This window comes from Balaenoptera physalus, assembly GCF_965194825.1.
Source record: "Balaenoptera physalus genome assembly, chromosome: 18".
Lineage (NCBI taxonomy): Eukaryota > Metazoa > Chordata > Mammalia > Artiodactyla > Balaenopteridae > Balaenoptera > Balaenoptera physalus.
The window spans coordinates 66,322,529-66,346,345 of NC_138899.1; the positions used below are offsets into that span (position 1 = coordinate 66,322,529).

Genomic DNA, 23,817 nt, shown 5'->3' on the forward strand with positions numbered 1-23,817 from the left:
AAGTAAAACATCAAATCGAGTATCAAATATACAACTATTGAAGAAAAGAGATAATATATTTGGATTATTATACTGATTTTACTTGATTATCATACAAAATTATGATTATCTGCTGACTCTCACAACTGGATGCACTGGCTAATTAAAACTAGGACATCTCCTGGGGATGGGAAAGCATGGAGGGGTGATTTCCCTTTCGTGATTCATTGGCAATTTAAACTGACTGGAAGGAAGGTAGCCACAGATAAGCTCTTCTGACTAATACTGGCCTGTAGTCTGTGGGTCATAGAGGCTGCCGATGTGTCTCTGAAGCTGAAGACAAGAGAACACAGCCTAAACTCTTAGCTGAAGGGTGTTTTATTCATGCTTTTTATGAAAACTGGGGGCATTAAGATAGGAACCCATCCCCTTCCCAAAGTAAGATTTTCTAAAGGTGCTTTACAAATATTCCTGATATTTTATGCTCACCTGGTGGTGGAGAGGGCACTTTCCAATTCACTTTGAGGTGGAGAGGAACACAAGGGTTTTGTTTGTTTTGCTCTTAATTTTGTTTACTGTCTCATGAAAGTAAACCTTATGGCTTTGATCAATCCCCAGCATGTTCAGCAATAGAGTTGGATTCAGTAGTATTGGAATAACGTAAGGTCCCTCATTTGAATTGTAAAATATCATGTTCACTTGTTCTAAGCTAAATCTGAGCTTCTGAAACTCATGTGAGGAATGGCTTTTAGATAAAGATCCAAAGCTAACCACTTTCTTTGGTGGGGATAGAGCTCAGGAGACCTGGTGAACTTGGTTTGATGTGCTTTATTGAGGATCAGGAGAGCTTTGGAAAGAGTTCCAGATGAGCCAACCTTTCTGGAAGGGCAGGTTGCTCTTACTGTAGATGTAGATGGTCTGAGGCTGTCTGTTCAGATAAGCAAGTGCTAATGGCTTGAAATCCCCGACATCATTTGTGTTATACAAATGCAAACGTCAGCATTATTATTGTCATTTATATTCTATCTCTAGGCTTCTTTCATTAACATAAACTAAACTGGTTTCAGGCAGAGCTGATTGCTGACAAAGATCCCTCCACCCCCCAAAATGTTCCAATGTCAATTTTCTGGCAAAAAACTGAATCATCAAATTAACCTCTGGTTAATTTCTAGGGCTCTAGAAAAATCCCAACATTTTACGGAGGCAGAAGGTGTGTTAACCAGGACATGAGCTCTGGATTTTGATAACAGTAGGGTCAAGTCTGATTACAATTAGATAAGCTTCTAAAGTACAACATTAAGTAAGTTTCTTAGCTCTCTGTACCTCAGTTTCAATTTCTGTAAAATATGAATCATAATAATTCCTACATTATTGGTTGGCTTTGAGGACTGATTCATATAATAGCTATATAGTGCTTAGTCCATAATTACTGTTGAAAAATGGTAGTTTTTATTAACACTGGGGCATAAAGAAAATGTGTATATTCTGCTTCTGAGTAAAAAGTGATTTATGGCTTAGAAATGAAAACATTTTGAAACGAGAGATATATATTTATATTTATCAATATACATATCATCTTGTTTCAGATGATATATAAATCTGAAAAAAAGGAGGGCAAGATCTCACCGAGCCTAGTCTCGGATTGTGGAAAGAGTTTTTCCAGGTTGTGATCTTCTGGAGTGCAGGCATGCAATGTAGCTGTCAAATGTTCTGTTTTCAGTTTGTTGTTCAAACACAAAATTATTTAAAGTATATAACGGCATCATATGAGACAAATCAGTTTTTTCCTTCAGCATGATATCAGTGATCAGCTAATTGGAAGTTCCATTTTAAAATGTTAAACCTTAGAATATAGAATATTTCAGTGTGTTTTAAAGGCTGTATTTACCACAAAATAAAAACCTGGTATTCCAGAGAAATACTCACTATTCATCTATGTTTACTCTCTGGCATAGCAGACTTTGCATATGGGTGGGCTGTGTTGAGTCAGCCAAATCTGAAATTTGATAAACTCTTACCTCCTGTTTTTACACCATAACTGACACAGTCAGTGACTATACATGTCATATTAAAAACACATGTACGCTGATTATACAGTCATTACCTCTTGTTATTGATTTTTATCAACAAATGACAAGCAACATGTTTAGTTACTATAAAACGCTGTTTCTTCTTCCTTCATTCTTTCATTACTGTCGTGGACTCCCAGGGGTTTACAATCACATTTGACGCCCTTTCTCTACTGTAATCTTATGGAAATAGGGTAATTTGATTGGAAAAAACTGATTATAGTAAAACAGCAATTAATTCTTACCACTTAACTTGAACATTCATACATGTTAGTTTTCCAAGTAAATAAGTAGAACGCCTTGTTAAACTTCCTTTCTGCCAAAAATGTACTACCATCTGTGATCTACATGGCAGCTTTTTCTTATTTAATACATATGTCCCCCCTTTTTTGGGAAGCATGTTAAGAGCTTTAATATGACATGAAACAGAAATAAAATAGTGAAAACACATTGTGTTTCAAGCACGAGTGCAAAATTCAGATTTGTGATATTCAAAGAATTTGGTATTTCATGTGCCATCCATTAATTTTTATGGCAACTCTCAGTCCTTAATGTTAGAAAAAATTTTAATTGTAATGTGCAGGCAGTTTGGAGTTTGGGAGAGTAATTTTATTGTCTCAAAGATAGTTAAAGACCTAGTGTTTAAAATAGGCTGAATTTCATTAAATAGTCTGAAAACCTCCAGTTAGAAAGGTAAAGTGAAAAGCAATGCAATACAAAGAAAGAGTTTTGGCCTGAATGCTAGGAGGTCTGAATTCTGGCCCAGCTCTTCACTAACTGTACAGCCTCGGGCAAATCACTTAACTTCTCATTGTCTGTTTTCTTACCTGTAAAACGAGGGGTTTGTGTGAGACCTGTAACGATCACCTATAAATCCATCACCCAGATATAACCACTGCCAAAATTTTTTAGCCGACAGTGGTACCTCCAACCTTTTAAATATTGTATCACCAGCATTGTAGCAATGCCATTATGTATGCTTGGTCCACTTTATTTTAAATGACTATATATGATTCTACCTTACAGGCATTTAACCATTCTCTATTGTTGGTCATTTAGATTATCTCCAAATACATTTTTAGTATTGTTGTAGGGACCCACAAGTAGTCTCTCACCAACACTTAAAGCAAAGGGATAGAGTTTATCGAAGCTGACACCCATCTTCACAGCACAATAGAAAATGCTGGATCTCTGGTTTATGATTTGCCCAATGCTTCTCTCCAGTTACAGATTGATTAGTAAGCATCATCTTTATTTGTGATAGACAAATAATCTGACATATCCCGTGTCTTTTGTCCATTTGGGGCAAGATCATCCAAATCCCAAGGCCTGGTGGCCAGAGCTCATACTCCCAACACCTGTGGATGTTCATTTATTCAGCTTTTCTACCTCATCTTATTATTTTTCTTCAAAATGGTGACTATAATACATCAATTCTTTTCTGCCTTAGCATTCCTTGTATCTATCAAATACTTTTTTTGTGGAATTCCTTCAAATAAATATTGTCAGTATGCATTGCTGATTAAAGAGTGACATAGTCTTAATTCTGACATCAAATATCATATAAAGGAAAATAAACTATTTATGACCTCAAGGAATTTGCCATCAAAACAATACTCTGAAGAAAAAAAAAAGAAAAAAAGAAAAACCAACGTACTGTCTGATGCATGGCACCTGGCCTGTACACAGGAGGTGCTCTACAAGTATTTGCTGAATGAAGGACAAAATCCGAAGGAAATAACCCCTCGAGAAAAATGAATGGCTACTTCTGATATTGCTATAACTACCACTTAATAGGACAGGTTTCATGACACTGGTTTAAGAAGCTGAAGCTGTGTTGTTTCATATCATTATTTTCTATGGGCAAACTGAAGAAAGCTTGTTTTAAGTTGATAGCAGTACCTCCTAATGATTTAGACAAAATATTGGAAATGGGCAGTTCTGGGGAAAGGGAAGGTGGAGTATGAAGTTAGGTGCTGTGACTGAAGAATAAGCATCCAGGCTTTTTACTCATTAACTTGGACTTAAATTACCTATTTTTTGATAAGTAAGAATTTAAACCAGAGATCAGTGTGTTGGTGGTGAGGGGTACATATAGAAATTTCTGCCTGGGAATTGATCAAAGGGAACCATCCCTCAGTCTTCCTGTCAAGGATGATGTAATAATTACCCTGAAAAGAGGCAGAGGAAAGAATACCACATTGGTTTGTGAGATGGGCTTTGTGAGGATAAACTTCCTTTTTCATTTTAATTGTCCTAACCTGACATGAAACATTTTTCTCCTCAATTTGGCCACATGAACCGATGATAATGATTCACACTTACTTATTAATCAGTGAGAATCATTAGAAAAAGCCTTCTAAGCAAACAGCTACCACAAAAAAAAATACTGAAGGAGAAAAAAAATAAACCTTTTTCTCTTAAGCAGAGCTAGTGTCAACCTAAATCCTTGCCATCCTTCAAAGAAAACGTTTACATTTTTTGACTAAAAAAAACCCAAACCACTTCTTTTGTAATCTTTTTTATTATCTTACTATCACTATCATTTTTTTGTGTGTGTCTGCTTTTTAAAAATCTTTTAAATCAAAACTTCCAGCTCAGTGGAGTTAATCTAAGTAAAATTACTAAAATCTGTGGGATTGGCTGGAGAGAAATACACCACAGTTTTATCGTGGTTATCGCATATTGGGATTACAGGGTATTTATAATTTTCTATCTTTGTGTTGAGAAGATTATGGATGGGAAAGCAAGAAATTGAAGCTCTAGTTCTAACAGCACCACTATTATTTGTGTGAACTCGGGCATGTCAGTTAGCTTCTCTGTGCCTCGGTTTCCTTATCTATAAATTAAAGGGACCACCAGGATGATCTCCAGGTTTACTTTCAACTTTATCATTCTCTAGGTCTAGCTGAAAAGAAAGTTCAGCTTGATACAACCCTTAGGGAGGGCAATTCGGCAGTGTCTCAAAATTACAAATGCATTTAACTGCTGACCCAGTGATCTCTTTTCTGGAAATTCCTCCTATAGACATACTTGCACATATGCAAAATGAGTTATATAAGGTTATTTATTCACTACAGAAGGGTTTGTGACCGCTAAAGAGTAGAAACAAGCCAAATGTCCACCAGCTTTTATGAGTAGATTGATACATACCACGGTATTTTAGGCAGCTATAAGAACCTTTAAATATATATTTTTAATTTTTTGGAACCACGTGTCAGGGACATTGGTGCTTGTAGGTACTCTGGGCCTGCTTCAAGTCAAATTTTTAAAAAAGACCAAGCAAAAGCAAATATGTCACTTACAGAAACAATTAGGCAGGATAGCTCAGAAGATTTCAAGGATCTGGGGAGAAAGTTTGTAAAAAAACCCTCTTAACCAAATACTCTCCTCCAACTGAGGCCCTGAAAAACCGGAATTGAAATGAAGGCAAGGCCAAATTTGCAGCTGGCTTCCTTTGCCAAGAATGACCCACTAGGGCACCGCCTATTCGCAGGGTGCGGCCGTCTGAATGGGGGCTGCCCCTGCAGAGTGCAGTGGCAAAGGTTGAGGGAAGCAGTAGTTCTACATTACGGCCTTCCTTTCAGCTCGTCTGGGTTACTGAGGTCCCCTAGCGGCGGGCAGAGGAGGCCCAAACAGTCCAAATTTGATAGTAAACGCAGAGACCACAAGACGAGGGTGGGAACCAACCCTAGCTTCAATCTATCAGGCTCAAACCTCCACCCAGCCCCCTTATCACTGGGTAGCTGTTGTGATAAGAGGATTATGAAGAAATAGGAGTTTGGATGAGTGAGAATGTCAAGGAGGAATAAATCTTTCAGTCTTTTCAAACTTTTGTAAACGAGGCCTCATTTTCTTTAGGTGCCACTTTTTCAACAGAAGAACCACCTGTCAGAAAAAGGGTTGTTTTTTTTTTGGAATTGGGAGCTGTCATTTTGGACAAGATATTTAAAACCCTACGGTCAATCTTCCATCTTAAGTGATCCCATCCCTCTGAAAGGAAATGCCTTCCATATTCCTCCTAAAAAAAAAAGGCAAAAGAAAACAAAACTTGACGACTGTTTCTTCTAATCCCTGAGACACAAGGGCCATTGTCTTCCTACCTTTTGCCCCACCGATCTCGGCAGGACGTCCTGGACCTGGAGCCCAGATGGGGAAAGGTGGGGTGGGTTGATGGACGCACGGGGCAAGCGGCCTAAAGGAACACCTGCGAGTGGGGCAGGGCTGCACCCCAAGGCTCTGGTCCTCTCCCCTCTTCCGTTTTCACTTCTCAACACCTCAGCACTTCCATTCTAAATAGCAAAGAAATGGCAAGCAAACGGTTAAACTTAATTAGGGTAAGTAATAAAGTGACAAGGCTCTCACTAAATGCTCTCCTCTGACCCCTTCCCCGTCGCCCCGGACTGACTCAGTGGACAGAGTCTGAGATTCCCGCCCAAGGGAAGAGGGCACGAGGATGAGGATGCCTTTGGGCCCGATGGTGCGTGTGAGATAGGACCATCTTCGGCCCGCGCCGAGCCCCCTTCCCTCACTTCTAGTTAAGTCAAGAATGGAGTGAACCCGGCTGGTGGCTGCTGGGCTGGACAACTGGCCCCCGTCTACACCCAACCGCAGAGACTCAGCCCGCGGGTGCGGACAGGTGGGTTCCCGGCGCGGAAGCTGCAGCGACTGCGTCCTCCGCGCGGACTTGACCGTCAGAGCCCCTGCCCCGGGTGGCGTGTGCGGCTCGCACGGGGGCCGGAGGACTCGACACGTCGCAGGGAAAGGAAAACAAAACAAAACAAAAACAAAACCCACCGACTTCCCCACGTTTCTCTGCAAAGAAATCGTGGGCAGAGTCGAGAGGGGGTGATTGAGCAGAATGCAGCGAGGCCGCCTGCGCCCGCCCGCCCACCCAGCGCCCCCGGAGCGCTGAGCGTCCCCGGCCCCCGCCCGGCCCCGCTTTGGGCCCCGAGCGGAGGTCGAGGCGAAGCGAGCGACTCGTTCCACTCGGGCTTCCCGAGTACTCGTCTCTGCTCCTCAGTAGTAAACAAAGTGTCGCCGTCGCCTCCACGTTGGTTTTCCTCCTAGCAATCAAAACACTGAGAGGGCGAGAGACTCACAGAAACACTCGAGAATTACCAGAAAATAATAACAGAGAGCTTAAAAAAAAAAGAGAGCGAGAGAGCGAGAGTGTGTGTGTGTGTATGTGTGTGTGTGTGTGTGTGTGTGTGTGTGTGTGTGTGCGTGTGTGGGAGAGAAAAACACCCCACTACCCCCCACCAACCCACTGCGGCCTCCCGGTGGAAAACCGGGCCCCGCCCAGGCCGGCGTCCACTGGCTGCCTGGGCGGAGCCGCCGCGCGCTCATTGGTCGCTCGGGCTGTCAGTCAGGGGCGGGCCGGCGCGCGCGCCGCCGCGGGCGGGGGACGGCGGCAGATCCAGTAAGTCGGGCGGCAGCGTAGTTGCTGCAGCTGCCGCCGTCGCCGCCACATTCAACAGGCAGCAGCGCCACGGTCGCGCAGCCCGGGAGAGTGAACGGTCCGCGGCGTCCGTCCGTCCTTCGTTCCGCGGGCCGTGTCAGCAGGAGCGCGACGCCGGCGCTGCCGGGGCCCGGCGACTCTGGCCTGCCGTCCCGTCCGTGCAGCGGACCCGGAGGAGCCTAGATGTTGATGGACCTGTGAAGTTAAGTTCTGGGCTCGCGCTTCCACTCTGCCGCCGCCGCGCCTTCCTCCCGGTTTCCGTCCGCTCGCGGCACCGACCTCAACTCCCCCCGCCGCCCCCCGCCCCCGGCCCCGGCAAATCTCGGACCGGCTCTTCTCGCTCTCTCCCCTCGGCCCCCGGTGCTGCGCTCTCTCACTTCTTGGCAGTCCCGCGGCTGGGGGAGGGGCGGGGGTCACCATGGCCGAAGCGCCCCAGGTGGTGGAGATCGACCCGGACTTCGAGCCGCTGCCCCGGCCGCGCTCGTGCACCTGGCCGCTACCCAGGCCGGAGTTTAGCCAGTCCAACTCGGCCACCTCCAGCCCGGCGCCGTCGGGCGGCGCGGCCGCGAACCCCGACGCCGCCGCGGGCCTGCCCTCGGCCTCAGCGGCCGCTGTCAGCGCCGACTTCATGAGCAACCTGAGCCTGCTGGAGGAGAGCGGGGACTTCCAGCAGGCACCCGGCTCCGTGGCGGCGGCCGCGGCGGCGGCCGCGGTGGCGGCGGCGGCGGCCGCAGCTGCCGCCACCGGGGGGCTGTGCGGGGACTTCCAGGGCCCGGAGGCGGGCTGCCTGCACCCGGCGCCCCCGCAGCCCCCGCCGCCCGGGCCACTGTCGCAGCACCCGCCCGTGCCCCCCGCCGCCGCCGCCGGGCCGCTCGCGGGGCAGCCGCGCAAGAGCAGCTCGTCCCGCCGCAACGCGTGGGGCAACCTGTCCTACGCCGACCTCATCACTAAGGCCATCGAGAGCTCGGCCGAGAAGCGGCTCACGCTGTCGCAGATCTACGAGTGGATGGTCAAGAGCGTGCCCTACTTCAAGGATAAGGGCGACAGCAACAGCTCGGCTGGCTGGAAGGTGAGTGGCCTCGGGGCTCACGGCCGGAGCGGGAGGGGGGCTCGGGCAGCCCGCCTGCCTCCTCCTGAGGTCGCGGTGGGGCAGATGAGGGGGCGGCTGGGCAAGTTTGCTTGGGCTGAAAGTGCAGAGCACGCGGGCAGCGCGTGAAGGGAGCGGGCGAGAAGCGGCAGGGCTGGGTCGTGGGCTTGCCCCGGACCCGTCGGGGGACCGGAATAATTGTCTCTGCGCGCGCTCAAGTGAGAGTTGGAGCGGGATGGGGAAGGGGCTCGTTGAGACCTAAGGGAGTGAAAAAAGTACGCCAAGAAGTGGACCTCCGAGCGGGCAGAAAAGTTCGCCAGTGGAAGGAAAGGGGGGTTCACTGGGAGCTGCTCCGCCACGGCCCGCGCGGACTCGTGCAGCTGCTGCTTTTCTTCCAGAACCTCGGGGGTGAGGGCGGCTCCCCTCCGCCCCCGCGGCGCGCGTCCTCCTAGCCCCGCGACACCCCGCGGAGCCGTTTCCGCAGCGCTGGGCTGGGGAGAGCGCGGCGACGGGCCTCGGAGCCCGGCCGCCCGGGGACGGGGCTGCAGGTGGAGGGGACGGGCAGGGCGCGAGCCGGGAGTCCCGTCGGGGATGGCCGCGCAGATTTTGGAGGCCGGTGTGCATTTTGTTTTGTTTTGATTTTATTCGAAGTGGCCTCGAGTGCTGGGGGCCGGGAGCGCCCAGCCCGAGGTAGCGCCTCCGACACGTGCGAAGGGGCGGCCACCGCCTGCGGAGCGCCGGCGCCTGGCCGCGCGGGGCGAGCTAAAGTTCAAGTGTGACCCTCGGCGGGGGCGGGAGCTGGCGACGGCGAGGGAGGGACCGCGGGCGCAGGAAGCGAGTGCCTTTAAAGGGCCAGCGCGCCCTGGCCGTGCGTGCCTCCGGGCCCGGCCGCGGCGCAGCGAGGCCAGCTCTTCTCTGCGCCGGGAGGTACCCCCAAACTTGGCCTCGCCAAAGGTTCAAGGCCTTTAATTAGCGAGGAGAGTCTCCCCCGGATGACCAGGGCCAGGGGCGTGTGTACTCTCTTGCTTTGCCACCTCAGTGCCATCGAGCACGGAGGTACGGATCCGAGGGGCAAGGCGGGGGGCTTTGAGACTAGTGTTTTGGGGGAGTTGGAGTGGAGATTCGAATCTGGGGAACCGCAGGGAACTCCTGTCTGCATGGAGGCCTGTAGAGGAGGTGCCTCGCCCTTTTTGCCTTTCTGAGAGAGAGAGACAGACTGACAGACCCGAGGAGAGACTCAGGTGGGGGCAGGCACGTCCCTACCCCGAGGTGGAGAAGGCCCTGGGGCCCTCGGGAGGACAGGCTCGGGGCTGGGGGGGGCGGAGGCTTACCGGCCGTGCGTTCGCCTTGCGGCTGCCAAAAGCTGCCAGTTTCTCACTGTCACAGGTGGAAGGATCGATGCGAAGGTTCTCTAGTTGAGCTAAACTCCTTCCTTACCTCTCATCCGGGCTGTACAGCACAATACAGATTTTCCTTTGCTGCGTGCTTGTTACACCAAGGTGGTTTTACATACACTGTCATCCTTGTGGTTAATGTGTGTAAAAAAGGTTAAGTTAATCACATCGTATTGAAGTTCCTGGAGAAGGATTCAGGACCTTATTTTTTCCAAAGTGTATTTTAGAGTAAAGGCATCACTTGTAACCTCATTACTAGGCATTACATGCAATTTTACCAAGTGCTTCAAAAAGGTAAAGTGCCTCCTTACTTTAAGCTAGGTACATATTCTTTTAAGTCAGAAAATCGGGGTTGCCTGCCAAATCCAATTTTACTTTAACATTTGAATTTAAGTACTTGACTGACTTGTTCATTTATCAATCCTACTTGAGCTGTTACAAAGAATTTGCTGTTAAAAAAAAAAAAAACTTTTTTTTTTTTTTTTTGGGCATTCAAAGTACAGTATGCACTTACACCTTTTCTCATGTCCTTGGAAATGGATACAGCCTGCTTTCAGCTTGCTGGAGTGGCTTTCTTTAAAGATAAGGAAAGGCAGAGTTTGGGGATTATTTTTAGTTTTGCCTCTCAAATGGCCTTAAGTCAAGGTATTCTTAAACTATTGTAGGAATATAACTTAAACGTTTAAGCTTTAGTGCTTTTTATAAAAATAGATTCTAAGGCCAAATCACCCCCCCCAGCCATTTTTATTAGGTTCTTTACTTGTTCTAATTTTTTTCCCAAATGCAATTGTAATTTTTTAAAAAAAATTTACTGGTCAGAGCTAGGAGATCTATTAAATGTTAGTGAGAATTGTCCAGAATTGGAGGCCAGGTGGCAGCTCCCAGTGGAAACCTAGTGGAGCTTTGGGAGAGAGCAGGCTGCCATTCTCAAGTGAGGAAATGTTTCAGGTGCGATCAGAGTCAGTTGGTGCAAGTCAGATTACAGCAAGCGCATTTTCACTTTGAGTAAAAGGGTATTTTAAGGAGAAAAGAAACAACCTGAAGTGTTTCTAACTCATAGCTAGTCTTCTGGTTGGAGTTTTCATAAAAATGAGTTACTTGTTAAAACTAAGTTTCACTCTCAGATCTGAAAAACTTGCCTGTTTTAAACATTCATGAAAAGGAGAAATTTTACTATGACTTTTAGCTTAAAAAAATTCAGTTCTAAAATGCAAATCGACCAAAACTTAACTGTTTGAGGACTGAGGAGAGGCTGCTTTGGAACTAAATTATTTCCTGTGATTTACTACAGGGAATTAGACTGAATCTTTAAGTAAATATAGTTTATTGTGCTTTACTTCCTGGGGCCTGCCTGAGAATTTGAAAGTCATTTGCATGGGACAAAATAGTTGGAAAGCTGTTAAAAAGTTCAAAAACTTTTAGTTCCTTAAACACTGGTAGTATTTGTGGGGTATGCATTTTGTATTTGTAGGAATGGTATGTTAAATCTGCTTTACAGTTGTTGGTTAGAACTGTCATAAGGTTACACACAAAGTGGAAGCTGAGACTTTTGGAAATCCCGGGATCTTTTAAACCATGTACAGTATTTATACATAGTGAAACTTCATTTCCGTGACCTGTCTTCCCCCCCGCCCCCCCCCCCCCCCCCCCATATAGAAAGCTTTCTAGAGCTTGGGAAGTAATATTGTGAGCTCTGGCTCTGTGTTTTTTGTTTTTGTTTTTTTAATTGTTGTTTTGAGTTGGCTCTTGTTTTATGCTTTGAAATTATTTGGAGCACAATGTAGATTAAAAGAATGCTTCAACAGTAAAACTTAACACTTGTTAAAATTTTAAATTGTTTTATTATGAGATATCACAGATATTCTTTATCTTGGAATAACGTTTCTTTAATTTGGTCTGTGAACTGAGAGTGCATTTCCTCGTATTTAAAAATTCATATTTATTCTATTAGGGTTTGCAACCTGCAGGTGAGTAATTTAGCCACAGAGATTCCATGGCAGGGATGATGGCTGCTTTCTTGCTGCACTGTCATGTTTGACAGAATCCTGGTGAGGATTACGGAAATCACCTTAAAGAAAACCTTTTTTACAGTGGGTGAAAATCTCAATATATGTATTTGGGGAAAGGAGCATGAGGAAAGAGAATTGGGAAAGGGCATAATACAGCGAAGTATGCACTAAGGCTGAAAGTTATGTGGGACTGATGTGACCATGTCTCATGGCTGAGATATTTAGTTCAGAAATTCCCAAATAGATGTCAAATACGAATACCTTAATTGCTCCTCATAAGAGCTTTATTTTTATTTTACTTTCAGTCTTGTGGCAAATCCTTGGGGAGATGTGGCAGGAGGGGTGGCTTCTATTTTTGAATGATACTCAGCTTTGTTTTTCTTTTTTAAAGTGGCAAACATTTGAATACTGGAAAGAAGGCATTTTTAATTCTCATGTAAACTTCAAAAAAAGTTAAAGTTTGTTGAGACATCCCCTTCCCCCCATTACTGAAAGGCCATCACGTTGGCAATGGACACAAATATCGCCAGCTATCATGAGCTGCCCAGGGATCTTCTAAGTGGATGTATGAAATGGGGAGGGAGGAGTGAATACTCAGTGGTTGGTTAGAATAATAGGGTGCCAACTTTTTGCTCGCCCTTGCGCTCTAACCTCTTCATCCAAGCTCCTAAACTGCAATTCTGTGTGACTTCCTAAGAGAACAGCTGTCTGTATTGGCCTGGAATTTCTTTGGGTAAGCCCTAACTATTTGCATTTTTCTGGAACGCTCTGCCCTTGGAAACTACCCAGTACCCTGGCATCATGGGAATTGACTCTGCCAGTTTTTTTTGTCTTTGTGTGCCATCACTTTGGGGCTTCCTGGAATCCTCTTGGAAAGGCAGTGTAAACCCCATGGTGATGGGAGAGAGCAAAGGAGTTTGCAGTTGCACTCTGCGTGCAATGAGCAGAGTGGGTTCAGCCCTGCTTCTCTGCACCTCAGGACTTGCCTTGGCCTTCATAGTAACAAGGTGCAGAGACTTGCCCCCGCCCCTTGGGTCAGATGACCACCTTTTCTTGGTGCACACAAAATTCTGAAGTTGATGCAGTTGTTCCTCAGTTGTGAACCAGAGAAGACCAGATGAACTTGAAAGTGTTTGTTTTGGTGTCTGAGGGGTAAAGGCTTGTATTCCAATGGATATGCTGTATACGAATGTACAGTGTATACAATGCGCAGTAAGGTGTAGAAGGAGTCCCCCTTCTTGCTAATTCCTGATAAGGACCAACAGCACAGTGGCACAGAAGTTCTTTGCAGAGTATTACTCCTTTTTTTTTTATTGTGGTCTTCTATAGAACATAAGAAACATGCAAGTGAATAATTGTACATTATTGATCTCATATGGTTCAACCTTTAAGGAAAACTTTTTTTTCACTGGCATCCCAGTTTACTCCACTCAGTCTGCCTATGGTTTATTGACTTGTGCGTTAAGCAGTGCAAATAATGAATCTTGACTTCCTTACCCCTTCCCCCCTGGCTCTTTTATCCATCCTCATATAGCTTTGATATGACCAAAAGAAAAGAAAAGCAAACTAGTTTTGATATTGGGCCACATAAAATTGAAAAGCTAGATCTGCAACCGTTTTTCAGTTTATTTAGTGAATTTTCACCTTAATGCATTACTTAAATAAGGACGTAAATTCAACTTGTGTCCTTTTTTTCAGGCCATATTCCTTATAGAAGAAAAAAATGACAGAGCTGCGTGATGAGCTTCTGTAGCCCCCAAGTCTGGGTTTCTGATGATTGCCGAAGCTGCACTCTTTATGGTCTAAGTTCTTCCCTTTCCTCAGTTTTCCCTTGACCTCTCTGTAGAAAGCCTTTCTTACCTTGGCCTCAGTTACACTGTACTGTCCTGATCCTTACCCGCATTCTGGCTTCTCCTCCAGTTGGTTCATTTTTCCTTCTATGCTCAATTGTAAGTATGCCTAGGACTAGGTGTAGACTTATTTTGATTCTTTCCTAGATAACTTACCCCTTTATTGTCCAAGTCTCCAGTTACCTGAAGGCCATAAATGTCCCACTTTCACCTCCAATTCGACATGTCTAAACCCAAGCATACTATATTTCTTATTCCTCTCAGATGAGGTTCCCATCTTGAGTTCCCTGATTTGGTGAATGGTCTTTAGCCCTTTCCCTCGTTTTCACTCCTGGATGTCCTCTTCAGCACTTTCTTCTTATGGTGTTAATGTCCCCAAGTCTGTTAGCTCTTCTTCCTCAGGGTCTCTTGAGACTTTCACTTCCCAGCTTCTAACCACTCCCCGGGTTAACTCTTACATCAGGGCCAGTCCATCCTATCGCCAGGACTTGGAGCATCCTGTGCGTCTACTGGAGCTTCCACAAATTTTGCTTAGTCTGCAAGGTTCAAGTCAGTTCCATCAACTTCCAACCTTGGCTTGTGTCTGAAGGCACTTTCGATTCTCTGAGTGAATGCCTGGTAACCTCTTAATTCATGCTGCTGCGTATTTTAATTTATCTTTAACATCTGCATGTTTTTGGCGTCTCAGTTATATTGTAAATACATGGGTGGAAAAAATTTTTTCTTGAAACATGGATCTTTTATGTTTCAGCTTCCTCTGTGTTCAAGATGCTTACATTCTGACATAGGGAATATAGCCAATATTTTATAATAACCTTTAAAAATTGTGAATCACTGTATTGTATACCTGTAGGTTATAACTTACATGATATCGTACATCAACTATACTTCAGTAAAAAAGATCACATTCTGTAATACTTGAGGATCATTTTATTAGCAGTATTACTAAAGAACAGTGGTTATTTTCAGTCTATAGTCAAAGTATTTCCTTCCCATTTGTTGAATGATTATTGTGTATAAGTTGTATTAGATGCATTTGAATGATAGAAAAACGATTCAAGTGTGGATCCTGTAGGGAGATTAGATGTGACACATAATAACTATGATACCTGGTAGCATGGTTAAGTGCCTTCAAGAAAAATGGAGTTCTGGGTTGGCCATTTAGGTGGGCCTTGGAAATGGGATGTTATTGTCTCAAGATTTCATTATAAAATATTTCAAACATGCAGCAAAGTTGGAAGAATTTTCCCCTGAACACCCATATACCTACCACTTAGTTTCTACTTCTGCCATTTTATTATACTTGCTTTATCATACATTTATCCATTGGCACATCCATCTTCCCATCAGTCCCTCTTAGTTTTTAAAATTTATTTTTGGAATGATGGACTGGCATTCATAAAGGCATGAAAATAGGGGAAACAGTTTCTCTGAGTGATGGATGTATGCAACACACAGAGAAGGTTTGAAAAGTGTAGGAAGGAGAGTTTCTATTGTCAGACTGAACTTGGACTTCATATACATTATGAAAATAATATTGTGTTATAGACCAAGTTTTTCTATGAGATTGTATGTTTGTTTTTGTAATATAAGAAATTATGAAAATAGGATTACATTCTTAGTTTTTTAAATGCAGTTTCTCAGAAACGTGTTCATGTGTAAATATAGAGCATGGAATGCAGTGTAAAGACAATGCAGCACTTGATTTAAAACTGATATACAGAATTTGGTAATGCCGGGAACAGATTATGTAATTGACTTAATGCGACTAGTAGACATTTATAAAATATTTAGAGTTTTGCTTGGTCTGTTCTTTAAAATCAACTTTCACGCCCGGTGTCCTGGGGGCAGAGTGATTCGTACAAAGAAAGATCACTATTGGTCGTAATTCTTACTGTTTTTTTTTAAGTGAGAAATCTTGAAGTTGAAGTTAGCAACCTCTAAATATACTTAGGGCAATTATGAGTGAAAGTTGCATTGACTTGAAAAGATGCTTTACAATTTAAATGTCAGTTTTCATATTGTATTAGCTAAATATTAGATATCCTTGATAGCTTTATTGTATTATATCTTTACCCACTAACCCAAGTACAGGATGAGGAAGGTTATAATGAGATGTTTCAACAGATCCAGAGGAGGTTAAATTTGGATAGGCTAAACCCAAAATTGATGCCAAGCAGATAGACATAACTGCATGTACTCAGAATACTTGGAATGAGTCGGATTAGCTTTTGGTGAACTAAAAGGTTTAAACAATAAAAACTCTACTGTGGCACATCAAAAGGCAGAAATACAGATTTATTAAAACTTATTAGCCATTTTAGAAATGACAGGTGTTGAAATGTAGGAAGCTATTTTACTAGTGTAAATAGTAAAATAGTAGCAGATAGCACTTTATTCAGAAGATACCCTGCTGTGGGGAGGGGGACAGTGAAGGAAAAATAGACTGCAAAACTCACCACTGTGAGGTTTTGTTAAATGAGTACGTTACCTTCCACATGGATGAAACAGCTTTCAAAGCACGCCAGGCCTTCACAGTTGCGTGACTGCTAATGATATCAGGGTAAACTAGTCAAACGCAGGTAGGAAACAATATGGAATTGGCCAGTCTAATTTTTTCCCGCTGTTATTGTTTGGAGATTGAGTGAGGGTCAAAATTGCAGGCTGTGTCTTTGGTCTTTTCATTCCATAAGTAGAGAGAGATGTAAAGCATCTTCATTCTTCAACGTGAGGGGTTTAGCACTGCCCCCCACCCCCAAATCAGTTTTTCTATTTTAGTTAGGAAATTAGTGCTTTTCCTCCACCAGTATCATGTCTCAGAAGCCCACCATGCAGGTGGCTTGAGGAAAGACCCATCTTGTCCGGGTTGAAAATGCCTGCACACAGAATTGGGGGCGGGGGCGGTCTCTTTGCAGTGGTGTTTGAGGGTAAGAGTGAAAAGGTTCTGTCTGAAAAGAAATGCATTTGAATTTCAAGTCCAATTTGGAGAGATAAATTATGATTGAATTACATAATTCCTAGACTTGTAAATATTGTGTATCCTTCAAAGCTTGAAAACAAAATAACCACATAAATATCTGGAAATGGTCTATATAAGTAAATACATCATACCTCAAGACAGTTTGGTTGCTTGGAAGCTAGGTCAAAGGAAATGGTTTGCATATGGTTTAGCTAGAGGCTCTTATTTTGGCAGATTCTTGAGGCAGTGTGTTTTACTGTACTCCTATTTTGACATGAATTTTTTCACTTGTTAAGTGTAGGGTTGCATCAAGATAGGTGCATTCGAGATGTTATAGCTTCTTTATTCTGTGATGCTTAATTTGCGGAATCATCAATTTGTCACACCAGTGAGTGTTCCTTGTCAAGTTTCAGCCCGCCAAACTGTGATTTGAATACTGGAGAAACCCAGCTACCTTAAGGCAGGCGTTACATCACCTGTCTGCTCTGCAGGGCCGGCTCTGAAGGGGTCGGAGGGGAGGTAGTTGCAGAGGGGAACTTGTTGAACTTGTAAATATCAATGGAGGTTGTTTGTGTACCTGGTACCTCACTGGTTTGGTTGCATCTCACTAAACTTGAATGTAAACGTTTTTTCTCTGGATGGGTAGATATGCATGCCATTATGAAATTTACATGCAATGAATGTGAAAGCTTCCTGTGGACCATCCTACTGAGAGACCTTTTTGTAATCTGTGTGACCGTATTGGTCTCTCTCCTTCAGCCTTTTGGAATTTAACTTTCTCTTTAGTGGCCCATTATGACATTTGCATACATTGAATGTGAAAGATTCCTATACGCTCACTCTCTTCGGTTACCTGTGTGCCCAAAGGGTTTCTTGACCCCTTTAGAATTCATGAAATAGAATTACTTATGTAGGGCCTGGATTTATATTTACTGTATACATTTGCATTAACGTGCAGCTTTTCAGATTGTGATCTAACACTGATTTTAAACACAGTATTTGATGGCTTTACATTTTAGAAGGGGTCACCGTAATGGTTTTTATTGCTGTTTTTATTATCTTCTGAAATACGTGAGATAATTAAAAAAATTAATGCTAAAGAAATTTTTTTAGGGTTAAAAATTCCTATAATTAGGCATGTTTTGATGCGATTTACATCCTCTTTTTTGCTTCTGTAATGGATACTTCCCCAGCTGTGACCACATTGCTCTGTAGTAGTCCTGTATTATTATATTCCAGTATTTCGGAGGTGCTTCCTTAAGGTGCTTTATATTTCTTGAAATGCCATTTTGATGCCTTTGATAATTATACTGAGAACATATTTTTAAAAAGCAGAAGTCACATTAAAATTTTGTAAGAGTGATTGTCAAAAGCTTCAAGAATTACTCTCCCCACACTTCAGTGTTTAGGCGGGTCCTTGTGTTGGAGGACTAGTGCCCCCCCCCCCCCACTGTCTGTCACCATCCTTTCAGAGACTGCCCTTCTTCATGATCTTTTTAGCCTGAATTTCTCACTGTGGTGTCTAACTCAGAAGTAAATATTCTTAAAGCAATCTGTTCAGCCTAGTTAAGTTACAAGCCATTTAGTGAGTAGCTTGAATATTAAAGTTTGTGCCATTGCATTCCTTAGTGTGACTGCTTTATTTTGGGCTAAAGGGTGGATAGAGAATAAAATGGAGAGAATATTGATACCGATACAGATGAAACCCATATTTACGCTGAGTGTTTTTTCTCCACGAACAATGGGAGGGTGCATGTTTGAAGTCAGTCAGTTTCAGAATTTACCTTTTGATTGCATGCCTTATAAATTGTATTTCTAAGAAAAAAATTAAAAATACTGATTATTGTGCTGTGTGCTCCCGTTGAATAATGTAAATGATCTTGGGTTATATCAAATGCTGAATGTATTCCTAGAAGGAATTCCTGCTTAATTTCTTTTGTGATGAAATTATGGAGACACTTTAATCAAAGACAAGCTGTTGATGGCTATGTTCTTAGACTAACCATTATTTCTGCCTGTATTTATATATAAAAGCCAAGAAAAGAAAAGGGAAAACACGTTCAATCCTGGAAGTCTTGAGCTGAGATCGATTCCACTGCGATTGACAACTCAGGGCCTGCAATTAAGCCTCATTTACACTCCCCACCTCCATTTGTGTTTCAAATAACTCTCTTAAAAGAGTCCTGGAAGGAAGAATTAATGAAGTCAGAGGATAACATGAAAACTTAAAACATTTCAGAGGGATTCCTTTCATGACTAAATTCTTTGTGATCCTTAACTGTGTGAATACACCCCTGGGATTGGAAATGGAGACACCCCCCCCCCTTTAATCACGTGCCCCGTTAAGCTCGTTTCTGGGTGGCTTGCTGAGACTGTTTCAGGGACTCACTTAAAAAAATGACATTGAATTTTATTAAGCAAGCGTTCAAGTCCACCACCTGCCTTTTGCACAAGAGCTCACCTCTCCTGGTGAGCTATCCTCGCTCCCCTGGGCTGCTGTCTTGTTACTCAGGCCTGAAACAAGGTAGCAGCCAGCTTTCTGCAGACCTGCACAAGGGCACATCACCACCTCACGGGCCCACCAGTAAGAGCATAATGACTTGTTAGACCACATTTATTGTGCAGATGAACTTGAATGTCACTAGGACAGCATACCCCTGTAGGCTTAAAAACGTTTGAATTTAATGTCCCTTCTGTCTTTCATCAGGTTATAGCTTTTGGATTTATAGTTACTCATTCTGGCTGTAATTATATTAGTAGTATTTTTGTTTGGCCAAATATGAGGCATGACCTTTGCCATCCTGCTTGGCTGTGCTTGGGAATTTGACATCCTTCAATTTAGATGGAATTCCCTTGCTTTGTTTCCTGTGATAGTGTGGGGAATACGCATTTTGGCTTTTTCAACAGAAGTGGAGGAAGACAGGAAAAAAGTAGAATTGGAACGCACAAAGAGGGTATTAATTTTTTCTGCTGGGTGTGGTTCAGTTGGCATGCTTTTTATTAGGAGTCTGAGCCTACGAAAGTAGTTAGTGCAGAATACTCGGAAAATGCTGTACTCATCCCTAGTTTTATTTTCTCTGATCTGGATATAAATTTATCACTGGTTTGACATTTTAGGGTCTTTGAACTGTTTTTCATTTAAGTACACTTGGTAAAAAAGAACTAAAATTCTTATGTTTTTGTGATGTCTTTACCAGTCCTAAGTATGCCATCAACAGCAAAGAAAACTGCAAAGGGGGAACATATTTGCACCTCTCTCTGAGGGGGGAGTGTTTTGCTGCTACTGACTAAAAGTTTACATGTGTGATTCTGTTTCCTGAATGTAGTCAAAACCGCCGTCAAAAATTACCCCCTTTGAATTGTCATGAAATTTTAGTATCTAAAATTTGGTGAAGTGGAGAGAAAAGTTGAAGCCAGAGTTTTACAATGCTTTCCTTTTAAAAGTTGGAAAAGTCACCTTTTGCTTTAAGTGCTTTAAACAGAAAATCATAATCCGTGTCCCCTGCCTCCCAATAACCCATTAATAGGCTTGCTTTTGTGTTAATTTTCTCATTTCCCATCTAAGGTTAACATCCGGGGTAGGTTAGTTAGCAGTGTACGTACGTTGTAGGGAGTCTATCTGTTCTGTTCTCAATTATCCAGTAAATGAAGAATGCCCCGTGCAGCCTTCTGAGCTTTTGAGGGCACACATCCAAATGCCTGTATTAAAAGGGCACTTCTTTTTGATTATCTCCTACCCCCGCTCCCTACTTTTTCATCTCCTCTTTGCTTTCCTTCTCATTTTCAGCCCCCTCATTTATTTGAATACATTTCTCCAACTTATTAATGTAAATTAGGTGAGATCTTTCTTTAAAGATTGTTGCTGGTTACTGGTGTGTTTTACTTCATTACAGCAACCCGATTGTATTTTCGACTGCCATTGGAAATGGTCATTAAATTATTAATAGATCTGATCCCATTAAGAACTATTTACAAGGAGATTTCTGTCTGACAAGTTGTCTGTATCGGAGTTATCTTAAAGTGTTGGCATTCCCATTTATCTCCTAGTTCTTGGGTTTTGGCTCGAGGCCTTTAAAATTTACTGAACTGTGTGTAAGAGAAGGTATGAGGAATCATGAAGTTTTTAGTTGAACAAATTTTAAAACTGCTTGGTGTAGGAGCCTCCGCTTGGCCACTTGGAGATTTTGAGAATCACTACCTCGCACGCTGCTGAAAAGTTTATTTCTATATCGAGCCTATGTGTTCACGGGTAATTCCCTTCCTCCCTGCCCCCGGCTTGCTTCTGGATTTTGGAGCTACATTGAATTAACTTAATGTATTTCCCCTTCCAGTACCTGAAGCCAATTCCCATAATTATTCTCTTCCCAGCTAACCAGTCCTAACTCCTTAATAAACCCTTCCAGGGACTTAAGGTTTCTGTACGTTGTCGAAACACAGAACCCCAAACCCAGGTGTCTGTGGATGGGGAGCGACCAGTGAAGTGCACGGTGGGGCTGGTAGTGCCCTTGTTCAGGGACAGCATGCTTCTGGCAGGGTGGCTTGAGAAAGCCTGTGCTAGCTTTTGGGTGCTGTGTCACCCTTTGACATAGAAGAGAGGTAAAAGAACAGGGCCAAGAGGCCTGTGTGGATTCTCGTCAGTGTTTGGTTAGGATGGTGGTCCTGTGCTTCAGGTGAACGAGCTCCAAGTCCCACATTAAGCAAGGCACATAAAGAGAAAATCCTCGAGGAGGAGAGTAACTGAGGGAATAAGCTAAATGGAAGAACTCAGTGTATTTTAGCCTTTTAAGCTAAATATCTAATATCTGTTAGTATGTGTTTGCCTGTCTTGAAAGTTCTTTTTTTTTTTTTTAAACTAACTTCAGTTTGTACTGGTAAGTAGGCAGGGTTTTGAAAGGAAGGAAACAGCTTTTTGGATGTGGGATAGTCCAAATGTATAGATGTAAATTTACACTGAATCTGCACTACCAAATCTGTCCCATTCAGTGATGTGTAGTTAACCTATATTTGACTTTTGGGAAGAGAGAACCACACCAAGGTGCAAGATGTGAGTAATCATAGCCATATCGGTGTTACGCTAGGTGTATATCGTCATCAACTCTTCTTATTGAACTAAAGTGTGTCTTCGAGCTTTTCAGTGGTGAATCTTGAACTTTGTCTTTAGCCATAGTCCGGATTAGTAAAGTCTGCAACCTTCCTGCTCCATCTGTGTTAAATGTGGAAATTACTAATATTGAGATGGGTGGTGTTGGTTGATTTCACATTCTGAAGTTTTAAATTTTAATTTCTGGCCTAGAGAATATGAGGCCATAGGCTGGAGAAGTCTCTGCATTAGTAAAAACAATGAAAATCTCAGGGTTGTATGGTTTTTGTGCTTTAATGAGGAGAGAGAATGCCGCCCCTGTGTTTTGGGTGAGTAATTCCATAGATAGACATTTTATCTATTGATTACAGAGATGTGACCCAGTCAAACCAGGCTTTATGGGGTTGGGATCTCCAATACTAAGGATGCTAAGTTCCTGTAAACCACTTAGGAAGCTCCTGAGCCAATACTGTATGTGTGACCTGGTACATCCCTCACGTACGGATCTTTTTACATCATGAGTGCTTGAGTCCATTGGATTTGATGCTCACCCTTATCACTGCCTTCTCATTGGTCCTCCCAGTAACTTTTCCTTTTCTGTTCAAGGCAGCAGAGTTCCCACTCCTTGTCAGTCCGAATGGAAACGTTGCTTACCTGGCTCCGCTTGGGGTCAGCCGAGGTGGGAGAGGAACACTAGTCCTGTTTTAACCACAGGTTGTTGGGAATAATTGGCCAGCCAGTGCCAGTGTCTACAGAACATGCTTAGATCCATGGTTAGATACCTTTTCTCACACGCCTGGGAGGATGCCCTTAGATCACCAGGGTGTTTGAGAATCGACGTTGGGGTCATTTCAGAGCTGTAAGAATTCCCTCTAGCATTTGCTTTTTGTAATGCCCTCAGGAGCCTAGCCCAGATCTGTGATTTTTCAGTAAATATTAGGAGTCCTGGATTTTGTTTCTAGATTGGTAACCTGATAATTCGTATTTAGACAAGTCGCATCACTGCTGTGTTAGCTTCTTTATCTGTAAAATGGGGTTAATGATACCACTGGGGAGTACTTATAGAGCAGCTTGAGGTGCTCAGAGTAGGGGGCCATGTACTTAGGCCGTGTTGTACATTTTAGGATTAGCCGAGATACTTGGGCTTAAACAGAGTAGCAGAGAGTCTGGGGCTTTCATTTTTTGTTTCTGGGCTTCTTGATTATATAAAATACGTTTAGGTAAAAAACAGAATAGAACCAAAGCAAGCTACAACACCTAACTAGGTCTTTCTTTCCTAAACTTTCCTAGTACTTCTGTAGCAAGTTTGATGAGGGTGCCCGGGAGACTTGTTTTGTGTTTTGGAAGAACTCTGATAGTACGGGAAATAGCTAGTGGGGGGTATTTGGGTTGTATAAATATGGGTAATTTATTTTTTCTTTATATTTTGCCTTTTTACATTTTTTTAACATCTTTATTGGAGTATAATTGCTTTACAATGGCGTGTTAGTTTCTGCTTTGTAACAAAGTGAATCAGCTATACATACATACATTCCCCGTATCTCCTCCCTCTTGCGTCTCCCTCCTACCCTCCCTATCCCACCCCTCTAGGTGGTCACAAAGCACCGAGCTGATCTCCCTGTGGCCTTTTTATATTTTAAGCAACAAACACTTGTATTAGATGTATTAAGTTTTTTGAAATGAAAATGCAGTTTGGGGTTTTCCATCCCTCCTCCTCCTCCTCCTTCTCCTCGAGAGAGAATATTGGATTCAAGCAAGTGATTGCATAAACATGTAAGATAGCTATCATTACTATCCCCATTTTTTAGACAAGGAAACTGAGGCATAAAGTTAAACAGCCCAGTGTCACACAGTAAGTGATGGAACCAAGAAGCCAGGGGGTTTTTATTGTAGATCTCAGACTCTTAACCACTTCACTTTGCTACATCA

General features: G+C 43.3%; 1 protein-coding gene and 1 long non-coding RNA gene across 6 annotated transcripts in view; one reads left to right on the top strand and one right to left on the bottom strand.

The window, feature by feature from the left end:
• Positions 1 to 7,339, bottom strand: part of LOC309647595 — an 88,927-nt gene extending 81,588 nt beyond the window's left edge. For all 5 annotated transcript variants that reach the window (XR_014256165.1, XR_014256166.1, XR_014256167.1 and 2 more), the window contains exons 1-2: positions 6,846 to 7,339; positions 6,152 to 6,340 (exon numbers count right to left, since the gene is read on the bottom strand). This is a non-coding gene — a long non-coding RNA (uncharacterized lncRNA). The remainder of the gene's footprint in view (positions 1 to 6,151; positions 6,341 to 6,845) is intronic.
• Positions 7,340 to 7,475: 136 nt separating this feature from the next.
• The window catches only part of FOXO1 (forkhead box O1), an 89,761-nt gene continuing 73,419 nt past the window's right edge, over positions 7,476 to 23,817 (top strand). The window contains exon 1 of the mRNA XM_082435023.1: positions 7,476 to 8,578. Coding sequence (XP_082291149.1) covers positions 7,928 to 8,578 — 651 coding nt within the window. The 5' untranslated portion in view covers positions 7,476 to 7,927. The remainder of the gene's footprint in view (positions 8,579 to 23,817) is intronic.